The sequence below is a fragment of the Rhinolophus sinicus genome, linkage group LG05 (genome assembly GCF_036562045.2).
Source record: "Rhinolophus sinicus isolate RSC01 linkage group LG05, ASM3656204v1, whole genome shotgun sequence".
Taxonomy (NCBI): Eukaryota; Metazoa; Chordata; class Mammalia; order Chiroptera; family Rhinolophidae; genus Rhinolophus; species Rhinolophus sinicus.
In genome coordinates, this window is record NC_133755.1 from 84,083,592 (window position 1) to 84,096,421 (window position 12,830).

Sequence of the window (12,830 nt, forward strand, 5' to 3'; positions counted from 1 at the left end):
TAGCAGAGGAGCAGAACAGAGACTCAGCCTTTACCAAATACATCTTGTCTCCCTCCATCCTTCGACAAGCCACCTGTACCTTCCTTTTTTTGTCCAGTGCTCTGGGGATGTGGTCCATGTGGTTTCCTTCCTCTTATGTCCTTAGCACCCAGTCGGTGTGACTTCTGCAGAGGTTACCATGCTTTTGTCTCTGGAGGACCTGGGTCAAAACTTTATCCACATCTTGGGAGGGACTGCGGCACTCACACAGCTCTTGGCCTGAGCCCCCGTTACTGAGAGAAAGGACGTTTTTGCCAAGGACTCCGGGGGGAAATAAATGCTGGGAGTGGACTCAACTCTGGTCGGGACCCAAGCACCCAGCCCTCTCTAAGACATTGTGTGAGTCGGGCTGGGCCGCCAGACAGCCCCTCCCGCCGCCCCAGCCAGGGTGGTGCTTGTGTGGGAAGGACTTTAAATCCAGCTGCCAGACCCCTGGAAGGGAGAGGCAGAGAGGGCTGGCCACCATGCACAGCTCCCGCAGTCTGCTGGCACTTTTGCTGCCACCACTGCTACTGCTGGTGGCCATCGCAGGCCCCGCTGGAGCCCTGAGTGATGATGAGAAACGAGTGATGGTGGAGCTGCACAACCTCTACCGTGCGCATGTGTCCCCTCCAGCCGCCAGCATGCTGCAAATGGTAAGTGTGGTCAGGGACACTCACCTGCTGGGATTGAAGGGGTGCTGGGCAGGGCCCCCCACCAATCCCTCTCAGAGACTTACCTCTCGGGTCAGTGACAGAATCTCTGATATTATATAGTTCACAGGTCCCCATGAGCAGCCCCATTATACAGATGAGGAAACTGAGGCTCAGAGGGACAGGCTGGTCCCTCAGGGGCTTGCAGATCATACAACTGCCAGACCTGAATGTCCCCGTTTCCCACTCCAGTGACACCTACCCAGCACTTCCTAATATCCACGTGCCCCTGGGAGGGAGAACACAAGAAGCTCCTAACATCTTGGTGACAACCGTCAGGGCAGTGGGAAGCATCAGGGCACATGGAAGGGGAGGGAAGTACTGAGGAAGTGGGGTGAGCACAGGAAGCAGAAGCAAAAAGGACTCTGGATCACACAGCTCAAATTCTGTCTCGGCCACCTATAAGATCCAGGATTTGGTGCGAGTCCCTTAACCTAGTAAGGACCCTCAGTTCCTCATCTGTAAAATGGGGTCATAATTGGAGCTATTAGGTTGGTGCAAAAGTAATTGCGGTTTAAAAGGTTAAAAATAATTGCAAAAACAGCAATTACTTTTGCACCAACCTAATACATATATATTAATATGGACTGAATCTCACAGATATAACATTGAGTCGGAGGGAATGAAATAAACACACACACACAGAGTAGGATATATTTACATGAAGTTTTAAAATGTGAAAAATACTGTTGTATCCAGGTGGGAACACATGCAGATACAGTGAACATACGTGGAATTGTCTACAGATGACAGAAACCAGAGTTGAGGTGGTGGTTACCGTGTTTCCCTGAAAATAAGACCTAATCGGAAAATAGCCCTAGCATGATTTTTCAGGATGACATCCCCTGAACATAAGCCCTAATTTGTCTTTTGGAGCAAAACTTAATTTAAGACCCGGTCTTATTTTGGGGGAAACACAGTACCTCCATCAGGGACGGAGAGTTATCTGATGGCGTGGTGTTGACGCTAAGGATTAAAAGAGAGAAAGTGAGAACTTCAGCCTCTTCCTGCCCTCCCTGAGGCTGGACTCACCCATCCCCTCTAGCCACCCTCAGGTGGCCTAGGAGGTTGATGGTCGCACCAGCGAGCCACAGCTGGTGCCTGAGAGCAAGGCCACCCTTGGGGAACACAGCAGTGAGCCTGGGGATCCCAGACTGCACTTCTACCAGCTCTGCCCATCTGGTGAAGTGACTGGTGGGTCCCTTTACCATCTCAAAGGCTCCCGTTTCCTGATCCATCATGTGGGGCTGGCATCCCTGCCACAAGGCTCAGACAGGATGACCCGTGTGAAGATCTCGGAGGGGCTCCACAGACACACACAGCACCATCATTCAAGCCCTGTTGCCTGGGCAACCAGGGATCACAGACAACAAATCAGGAGCCTTGGATGCTGGTACCAGCTAGGCCAGCAGCTCCCTGATGGAGGCCTGGAACTCCTTGCTGGGCCTCAGTTTCCCCATCTGTACATCCTTGATGCCCTACAGTCTTGCTGGCTGAGGCTGAGGGCTACAGAGGCTGAAAGCTGCTTTGCTGACAGAGGTGGCTCTCAGGGGTGGGACAACATTCTGGGAAGCAGTTCAGATAGTGAGGGGATATGCTGCTGCCTGGTGGGAACAAAGCTCAGGTGCAACCTCAGCATTGGCAAATGCAGACTCTGGAGCCAGACAGCCTGGGTTCAAACCTTAACTTGCCATTTATTAGCTGTGTGACCTCAGCCAAGTTACTTAACCTCTCTGTGCCTCAGCTTCCTCATCTGTAAATTGGGGATGATAACAATATAACAACTCCCTTGTAAGGTGCTTGTAAGGATTAAATGAGTGAATATGTTTAAAGCACTTAGAAGAGCATCTGTCAATTATTAAGTGCTCAATAAGTGTTTAACAAAAAAGGGAAGGGATCCAGGGTGAGGCAGGTGTGGGTTATAGTAGACTCTTCTTTCTCCCTTAGCCTCCACATTTAATCACTTTTACCTCCCAGGAAGTTTAATTTTCCTTAAACCCTATCCCTCCCACTCCCTGCCCCCCAATCCATATGGCACAAGCCACGTTCAGTCTTTCATTTCTTCTCCCAAGGTCTCCTAGAACAGTCGCTACCTGCTTCCCCAGCCTCTGGCCTCTGCTACCAGAATGCATGATCCAACACACAGGCCTGACCCTGCTTAAAACCCTGCAATGGCTCCCAGTGGTTCCCTAGTGCCTCAGGATAAAGCTCCAGTTCCTGAGAAGTCTCTCTCTGTGTCTCCGGCCCCTTCTTACTTCTTCAGCCTCCTCTCCCACCCACTTTCTTCTTCAGTAACCTGAACAGCTTGAATTTCTCCGACCAAAACATTGCTTCTCACCTCCATGCCTTTGCTCAGTACTGCCTCTGGTCAGGATACCTTCCCCTCTCTACCTGGCCAATGCCTCATCTTTTAACACTTAGTTTATTGTCTCCTTCTCCACCCTCAGGTTGAGCTAATGGCCCTCTTTGGTGCCTCTAATCTACCCATTGTGTATCTGTCATTTACCATATGGTGGCCCAGTTAGTGGTTTAGGACAACGTAAACTTGGGCTTCTTGGTCCTTGCTGTCACCCCAGGGCTGGAATGGTGCCCAGGACTGTTTAATGAATGAGTGAGTGAATGAATGGACTTGCTTTCAGATGGTGACCATGTGGCTGGCCAATGTGGGTGGGTGCCATGACTCTTGAAATTCCCCAGGGGTCTCTGGACCACTGAAAAGTCTTAAGACCCAAAGGAATGACTCTAATTGTGGGACTCCAGGCATCTAGTCAGAATGGAAATGACAGCCCAGTTTTGTAGGGGAGACCGTTTTAAGCAGGGCCCTGTCTCACTCATCAACAGCTGACAAATGTCTGTTGAGTACGTGCTGGGTGACAGCACTGCCCTACCCAGAAGGAACCTTCAGTCTAGTCTGAGGGCCCGCAGGTCATCCTGATCCTCGTCCCCATCCTGGTCCCCAGCACCCTGCCCTTTCCCCACCGCCTAACTCCCACTATTGCCAGAGTCTGAGAGAACCTCAGGGACCAGTGATTTGGGACACACACAAAAAAGAAAAAGCCCAGAGAGGGAGAGGGATTCATTTAGTCACAGCAGTAGGGCTATCCCAGTGCAGTGGTCCCATTGCCACCCCAGGCAGCTGCTCCTGAGAACCTCGTGTGGGTGGGGAGAGGGTGTGGCCACACAGCCTCCTCCCCTCGGGGTCACCAAGCTGTATGGCCTGTCTGGCTCCCACAGCTGGATGGGCCCCCAGAGGGTGGAGCAAGAGTTGCTGCCAGGCAAGCCTTTTCCAGGAGAGGCCAGGACAAAGTTTAATGGGATCCAGGCCTCCCTCCTCAAACCTTTGGTCAGATGCCTTTTAGTCCCTCTTCCCACCCACATGAGGCCTGTCCTCCCAGCCAGGGACAGAGAACCTCAGAGTCCCCCTAACCTAAAAATGTCCCCTCCTGCTGTCTCACCTGAGGTCCCACTAGACAACACTACCTTTGGAATCTGAGCTCTTTGGGCCACCAAAGCTCTGAAAGAGGCCTCTCAGTGAGGGTCACACAGAGACACTTAATTTTCTTGGGGAAAGGGGTTGTCAGTTGACAAGAATTGAGAGCACTTGGAAATAGCACTCAGGAGGGAAGGCTGAGACTGACAAAGCCACGGAGGCTGGGCTATCCCAAGGGGAGAGTGGAAGCTGAGAGGGGATTGCTGACTCCCAAGTCAGATTTATGGTGAGTGGATGAGGGGAGGGGAATGGCTAAATAATCACCCCAGCCTCTGAACATCTCACCGGACAGCTTGTGATCTTCAGAGCAGTTCAGGCAGCCCTGGGACGTAGGAAGGGCCCACCGTTCTCATAGAAGGATGTGACTATTAATAGTATTTACTCTTCCCAATGTCCTGTGAAACCTCAGAAAAGTTAGGCAATCGTCCCAAATCACAAGGCTGGTGAATGGTCCCGAGTTTGGCTAACTCCACGGCCTAGGGTAGCACCCTCCCATCTCCCCACAGAAGTCCACCAGGAGCAGAGACCTGCTCCAATTACGGCCCTGAGTCACTCTGCCAAGGAGGGGAGGGTCTCCTGCCCCCAGAGGCCCCCAGGCAACCCTCGACCTTCTTCTTGGCTCAGAACTGTGGGCGTCCTCACCTTGTCCCACCTCCCCTCCTGCCTCCATTGAGCCTAAGGTGTCCTCACCTCCCTCCCCGACCTGTCCCGTAGAGATGGGACGAGGAGCTGGCTGCCTTTGCCAAGGCCTACGCGCAGCAGTGTGTGTGGGGCCACAACAAGGAGCGCGGGCGGCGTGGCGAGAACCTGTTCGCCATCACGGACGAGGGCGTGGATGTGCCGCTGGCCGTGGAGGAGTGGCACCACGAGCGCGAGCACTACAACTTCAGCACCTCCACCTGCGACGCGGGCCAGATGTGCGGCCACTACACGCAGGTGCGAGGCCCGGAGGGCGGGACCCCGAGGATAGTGGGCGGGGCGGGCGGGGCGGGCGGGGCGGAGCCACCTGTTCTTCACCGCTTGTGAGTCTCTTAGTCCGCGCTCTAAGACCTCTCAGATCCTTCATAGAGTCGTCTTTCCATAACAATTAATGGTTGTCCAAGCATCTGACGAAGTCTGCTTCTCGAACTGACTAAAAACCGTTTTCAGTTTACTCTTTAAAAACCACAATCTGAAAACCTAGGCCGCCCTCTCGGCCTTTTTTTTTTTTTTTCGCTGGTACTGAAGAGACCTGTTACTAGGTGTCTCAGAGCCCCTTTCCGGGACGGTAGTTACTGTCCTAGGCCATCCTGACGGAGTTGTAAGCAGTCCCGTCCTCTCGCGTAAGTTATGCAGGGTTTTTGCTCCAGCAGTAAGAGCCCCCTCCCACTTCTGTCAACTCTCTCACTGTCCCTCTTTTGTCATTTCTCATGATATCTAAGTTGCTGCTTCCAATCTGCTAGGGACCGGCAAAGCAAATAGACAATTTAGTTTGTTTAATTTTTCTTTTGCTTTTAAAAACTACCTGGAAATAAAGGCAAATTGTCACTGAGGGAAGGTCTCAGGGAGCCTTCTGAGAGCATGTCTGGCCTCTCACTTTTTGCTTATGTCGGGATTCTCACTGCATTTTGAAAGTTTGAATTTTCAGATAAGAGGTATAAGGCTGTGTGTGTATGGGGGGACTAACATTAGTGTTATTGAATTATTTTTTCCTCCTCCCAATACTAATTTGTTGTTCAAATAATAACATGAAGACAAGTTTTAAAAAAAGACAAAGGAAAATGAACAAACCATCTTCCCACCCATATCCTCCAATTGGATTTTCCAGTGCCTCTTTTGGGTGGTATTTTTAGAGCTAATCTTTAGGGCAGGAAATCCCAGCATCACCTACGCAGATCAGGAAGTTGTGAGGGTGCAGCGACCCTCCCTGCCCCCTTCCCTTTGTACCCTGCCATCTGTCACTCTCCCCCTACCCTTTCCCACCCCCCACCCACACATCCTCTGCTGGCATTGCAGTCAGTGCCCAGCAGGGGTGGGTCTGCCCCACCTCCACCCCAGCCTTCTCTGGAGCTGAGTGCACATGCACTTGGGTGATTTCTGCCTGGGAGATGCTCAATAGTGGTATCTGGGGGACCTTCAACTGATTTAAGCAGAAGGACCCCAATCCAGGGGAGAGGGTGTGCAGAATTACCAGCCAGAGCCAGATCTCACAGCAAAAAGTGGCCTCAGTTTGAGTGACTCCGGGGCAAACTAGACCTGGAAATAGCAAGGGGAGGTTGCTGGTCTCAGCCCGTCGCCGGGCACAAATGTTTTGACTTTTTAAATTTTATGCTGCAGACAGAACTCCTAGCAGGTAGGAGACCCACACTTAGAGAGGCAGAGCTTGTGATTTGGGGGAAGTTCTACTTCCCAAATGGCTCCTCCTGTTTCCTTCCTTGGAGTTTGCTTGTTGGTGATGGCTAAGATTCTCCTATTTGAGATCAACTCCTTTGGATATACCTCTTGTTTAAAATGCAAGAGCCTCTATGAACAGCCCGCAGGAAGACTTCATGAGGGTACATCAGAAGGGAAGGTTTTCAGAGGAAGAGAGGCCTGGTAAAATAGTGTGTGTGGTTGGCAGGGGAGAGTAGAAGGTTCAGAACAAATCCCTCCCTCCCCCATCACGTCACGTCCTCCACCCCCGTCCGAAATCCCCTGTTCAGAATTTTGTCCTGAAGTTGCATGTCCTCGGGGGCTTGGCTCTTACAGGCTATAAGGGTTCCTTCTCTCCTGCAAAAGGCTGATACAGAGACACTGGCTAGGGGCGGTCCCGCCCAGACTAAATTTCTGGGTTTGCCCTCCTCCAGGTGGTCTGGGCCAAGACAGAGCGCATTGGCTGTGGCTCCCACTTCTGCGAGAAGCTCCAGGGCGTTGAGGAGACCAATATCCATTTGCTGGTTTGCAACTATGAGCCCCCGTGAGTCCGAGGGAGCCCTTTGGGTGGGCAGAGCCAAGGGGAGGGCTGAGTTGAGCATTGTATAAAGAGGTGGGAGGGGGCCATTCTGGAGCCTATGCCCTATACCCTTGGGGTGGGTAGCTGTGAAGTCACGATGGGAGTTTGCTTTCATTGGGCCAGCAAGTTAGTTGGGGGCAAGTAAGAGCCAATGCGGCACTTCCGGACTAGGTGTGTGTATGAGGGATAGGCTCAGGGGTCCCCAGAGACCCCCCAGCATCCTCCTCGCCTCCTGCAGGGGGAACGTGAAGGGGCAGAGGCCCTACCAGGAGGGGACTCCGTGTTCCCAATGTCCTTCCGGCTACCATTGTGAGAACTCCCTCTGTGGTAAGTCGGGGATGGGGTGGAAGGGAGAGGAAAGGCAAGGAAGGGACGCCCACTGGATGGTCTGGAGCGTCTCCCGGCACCTGAGCGGTGCGTGGGCAGGGGAGCGGCCCGGCTGGATGCGACCTCCAGGGGCCCTCAGCCGTCCCACCCCATTCAGGTTCCCAAGTTCCTTTTGCCCTCCTTGCACAGCCACTGTGCTGCCCCGTCATTCTAAGTAACCGGATTTCAACCCTCCAAGCCGAGTGTAAAAGAGAGTCCGGCGGTTCCCGAGCGCCGAGCCAGGTGGGCGTGGTCTGATAGGCAAAGCCCAGGGTGGGCGGAGCCGACTGGTGGGCGTGGCCAGAGGGATTTAGATGGGCGTTAGGCACAGGAATCCAGCTGGAGAAGTCCCCCGAAAAAGTCCAAGTGCGAGTGCAAAGAGAGGAAGACTTGGACAAGGAAGTGGATGGAGAAGCAACTGAGAAGTAACATTTCTTATCAGTGAGAGACATATTCCCTGGAGAGAGTTTGTGTATGTGTATTTGTGTGTCTTCGTAGGATATTTGGTCACCTCACCTTGATTGCTGTGGGGTGAGGGATATGGGGTCCCACTTGCAGCATTAATGTCAGGCCTTGTGTCTCTTATCAGAACCCATCAGCGGCCCAGAAGAGGCTCAGGACTTGCCTCAACTGGTAATTGAGGCCCCACCTTCCCTGGCAACTGAAGACTCAGACTCTGGGAAAGGAGGTGTCTCTTCTTCCCTAGCAACGGAAACTCCATTCTTCTTGGTAACAGAGGTCTCAAGCTCCATGGCAACCGAGGCTCTACCTGCTGTACAGACTAGTGTCCCATCTTCCTTAGCAACGGAAGGCCCCTCCTCCATGTCAACAGAGGCTCTACCTGCTGTACAGACTAGTGTCCCATCTTCCTTAGCAACGGAAGGCCCCTCCTCCATGGCAACAGAGGCGCCACCTTCCTTAACGACTGAGGCCCCCTCCTCTTTGAAAACTCACAGCCTGCCCTCCTTGCATGAGCAGCCAGTTACCTCCCCCAAACCTACCTATGATCCCATCTCCAAATCGGCAGACAAAGAGGTCAGCAGTACACTAGGAATGTCCTCCAGGAGCCCGACGAGTTCTCTGCACCCGAAGGTGTCCCCGACAGTGACACAAGAGCCGCTACCTGACTCCCAGGAAGAGGGTAAGGCTGCATTGCTTTCTTTCAGTGAGGAATTCGCCTCAGTTTTTCTAGTCCAGGATGAGCCAAGTGAACTTCAGGCCACATTCAACCACAAGGGGCCTGCCTTCTCCAAGTCCCTGTCCAACTTCCCCAATATCTCTGCCACCGCTAAAAGCCTGGCCCGGCGGTCGTCCTTGTCAGGTAAGACCTGTAGTGTCTGTCCTCCCTGCCCTCCTGACTCCAGGGTGTCAGCACCCTGCCCCCAGCACAGGCGTTGTGAGCATGGTGGGGTATGCACCTCTGCATAGGACCTTCCTCCCTGGCCGCCCCCACTTGCATGCTCGTGGGGTGGGTGGGAGGTCAGGTATAACTATCTGCAGGCTGAGGCAAACCCTCTCCCCACAGGTGCAGAGGGCTCTAACCCGCCTGCAATCTCAGGGCTGAACCTGGGCCCTGGTCACGTCTGGGGCCCTCTCCTGGGTCTACTGCTACTGCTTCCCCTGGTGTTGGCCGGAATCTTCTGAAGGGGTCACCACTCAAAGGCAAGGCCTGGTGGGGGGACCCTGGCCTCATACGCACTCCGGATTGTACTTCTCCAAGTAAGAGGCCACAGCTTCCTGGGCAGGTCCTGCTCTGTGGCCCAGCAGCGCCTTCACTCCAGCTTCTGTCCAGACTCCAGGCCAGTGCCCTTGTGCCCTCAGAAGGCCTGTATAGGACAACTCCTGGCACTATCCCAGGAGCACCTCTGCCTCTGGAGAGCCCCCTCCCTCAGCTAGCTACAGATTGTTCTGAGCAGTTTTCCTGTGGCCACGGGACAGAAGAGCTCAGGGCTTCCCAGGAACCACTTGGCCCCTCTCAGTCTCCTGGCTTCTTCCTGGAGCCTTCTGAGTCCTAGGCTGTTCCCAAGAGTGCCTCCTGCCTTCCTAGGGTGAAGAGGCCAACTGTCCTTCTGCCATCTCCCTCACACTGGCCCCTGCCCCCAAACAGTATATTTCTTGGTTGAAGGCCTCTGGAAGGGAACGCTGCAGGGCAACACCCAGACATGTGGCCTGGCAGGCAGCCAGCTCAGGTTGCCACGGGCTGACTGCACATTTGGCCCAGACCCCTGCTGCTCCCCCTATCCCAGTCCAGAGGGGTGGGTGGGGATTCTGGGGAGATCCCCACATGCCTGGCCTGTGGCTGTCTGCCTATACAAGGTCGGGGGGTTCTCCCTGAGTGCCTCCCTCCCCATACTTGCTGTGTAGCTTTGAGGGGGGTTGTGAGGCACAGATGGAAAAGCCCCACCTGAGTGGGTTTCCATGAGTGGAGCAGGCAAGGTCCAGGGAAGGGAAGCAGCCTCTGACTCCTGAATTTAAAAAAAAAAAAAAAAAAGCCTGCGTAAGAGTACCCAGAGTCTCCGTGCTCATGAGGGATGGGTGACAAAGGGGACTCTGGGAGGACCTGAAGAGGCTTTGACACTTCCCCTACCAACCTGTGGCCACTGTCCCTTCTCCTTCATACCCCCTCCCCCAGCTACTCCATTTAATTCTTTGGGGTACCCTTCCTTTCCTTCCAATGAACCTCCTCCCACCACCCAAATCTTTAGGTAGCTGGCAGGAAGTGGAAAGGGCCAAGGGAAGGCCAAGGGCACGGGGCTCTCTCTCAGCTCCCGGAGTCACCAATGGGGCTGAGTTGGGTTCAGGGCCCAGGATCAAGGAGTGGCATGCAAGCTCTTCATGGGGTGCTGCTGCCCAGGCCCATCTGGGACACGAGGTCACAAATGTAGCTCAGGTGGGGCTTTGCCAGCGCTTGGTGCTTAGAGGAGTCCCGAGAAAGCTTCTGGAGTCCCGGACACTCCCCCAGGGGAGCACAGCAGGATTGTCCAGAAGTGCTGTGCGGCAGGAAAGCACAAGTGCATGTGTGTAGGGCTAGCACCAGTGGGTGACTGAGGGCGGCTTGGGACCAAGCTGGGGCTGGTGGGGAGAGGCAGACTCGCCAGGCCCAAGCCAGAGTGTGAGCAGTTAAACAGGAAGCACCCAAATCAGGCCAGGGCTGTGCGCCTTCCATTTATGTATATATGTCACGATTAAGACCTCATATAACATAAAATTCACTCATTGAAAGTGTACCACTCAGTGGGTTCTAGTGTATTCACAGGGTTTTGTAGCTACCACCACGGTCAATTTTGGAACATTTTCATCACACTAGAAAGAAACCCCATACCCATTGGCAGTCACTTCCCGTTTTCCCTCCAACCCCACCCCCAGCCCTAAGCAACCACATCTGCTGTCTCTCTGGATCTGCCTATTCTGGACATTTTGTATAAATGGAATCATACAACGTATGGCCTTCTGTGTCTGGCTTCTTTCACTTAGCATATTTTCAAGGTTCATCCATATTGTAGCACGGAGCAGTACTTCTTTTTTATTGCCAAGTAAATATTCTACTGTATGGAATATGTTTTATTTATCTATTCATCAGGTGGTGGACATTTTGACCGTTTCCACTTTTTGGCTATTCTAATAGTGCTGCTATAACATTCATGTACAACTCTTTGTGTGGACATGTTTTCCTTTCTTTTGGTATATACCTAAGAGTAGTGTCATAGGAAAACTCTGGATCATTCGGTAACTTTATGTTTAACCTGTTTTTCCAGTGTTATTGAGAAATAATTGACAAATCACTGTGTAAGTTTAAGGTGTACAGCATGATGGTTTGATTTACATACATTGTGAAATGATTACAATAGGTTTAGCTAACACCCCTCTTTTCATAGAGATAAGAATAGGAAAGAAAAGAATGTTCTTGTGATGAGAATTCTTAGTTTACTCTATAAATTCCTATAAATATTACCTACACACCAGTATTAGCTGTAGTCATGTTGTACATTACATTCCTAGACTTATTTATCTTATAACTGGAAGTTTGTACCTTCTAACCACCTTCCTCCTGCTCCCCGCCTCCCCACCCTCTGCCTCTGGTAACCACGACTGATCTCTTTTTCTATGAGTTTGGGGGTATTTGTAGATTCCACATATAAGATCATAGAGTATTTGTCTTTCTCTGACTTATTTCGTTTAGCATAATGCCTTCACGGTCCATCTATGTTGTTGCAAATAGGATTTCCTCATTTTTTATGGCTGAATAATACTCCCATTACACACACACACACACACATCTTTATCCATTCATCCATGGATGCACACTTAGATTGTTTCCATGCCTCAGCTATTGTAAATAATGCTGCTATGAACATGGGGGTGCACAGAGCTTTTCAAGTTAGTGTTTTTGTTTCCTTTGGACATATTCCCAGAAGTGGAATTGCTGGTAGTTCTAATTTTTAATTTTAGAGGGATATGTTTAACATCTTGAGGAACTGCCAGACTATTTTCCAAAGTAGCTGCACAATTTTACATTTGCATCAACAATGTGTTAGGGTTTTAATTTCTCCACATCCTCACCAACACTTACCATTTTGATTACAGCCATCCTAGTGAATGTGAAATAGTATCTCATTGTTTTGATTTTCATTTCTCTCATGACTAATGACATTGAGTATCTTTTCATGTGCTTATTGGCTACTTGTGTATCTTCTTTGGAGAAATGTCTATTTGTCTTCTGTCCATTTTTAAAAATTGCAGTATTTGTCTTTTTATTATTGAGTTGTAGGAATTCTATGTTCTAGATACAAGTCCCTTATCAAATGTATGACTTGCAAACATTTTCTCTCATACTGTGGGTTGTCTTTTCAGTTTTTCCTGATGATATCCTTTGAACAGTTTTAATTTTGATGATGTCCAATTTATCTATTTTTTCATTTTGTTGTTTGTGCTTCTTGATGTTATAGCTAAGAAACCACTGCTAATCCAAGGTCACAAAGATTTATGCTTGTTTTCTGCTAAGTTTTATCTTACATTTAAATCTTTGATCCATTTTTAGCTAATATTTGTATGTGTAAAATGGGAATCCTTCTTTGTTCTGTACATATCCAGTTGTCCCAGTACCTTTTGTTGAAGATTACTCTCCCTCCACCTAATTATTACCCTTGTCAAAACTCAGTTGACCATAAAAATGAATGTTTACTTCTGGACTCTCAATCCTATTCCATTGGTCTACATGTGTATCTTTATCCCAGTACCAGACCATCTTGGTTACCGTAGCTTTGTAGTTAAG

General features: G+C 51.0%; 1 protein-coding gene across 1 annotated transcript; it reads left to right on the forward strand.

The window, feature by feature from the left end:
• The first annotated feature begins 460 nt into the window (after positions 1-460).
• PI16 (peptidase inhibitor 16) lies at positions 461-11,001 on the forward strand. The gene is made up of 6 exons (XM_019738646.2): positions 461-674; positions 4,936-5,157; positions 7,047-7,156; positions 7,431-7,519; positions 8,148-8,879; positions 9,084-11,001. Exons 1-6 carry the CDS (start codon positions 504-506, stop codon positions 9,200-9,202), a joined length of 1,443 nt encoding a protein of 480 aa, XP_019594205.2. The 5' UTR covers positions 461-503; the 3' UTR covers positions 9,203-11,001.
• The last annotated feature ends 1,829 nt before the right edge of the window (positions 11,002-12,830 follow it).

Excerpts from the sequence above, each read along its gene's own strand:
- PI16 (XM_019738646.2), top strand. The coding sequence starts at position 504 with ATGCACAGCTCCCGCAGTCTGCTGGCACTTTTGCTGCCACCACTGCTA. Across the intron at positions 7,157-7,430 it reads GTTTGCAACTATGAGCCCCC|GGGGAACGTGAAGGGGCAGA; the intron begins GTGAGTCCGAGG and ends CGCCTCCTGCAG. Across the intron at positions 8,880-9,083 it reads CCGGCGGTCGTCCTTGTCAG|GTGCAGAGGGCTCTAACCCG; the intron begins GTAAGACCTGTA and ends CTCTCCCCACAG.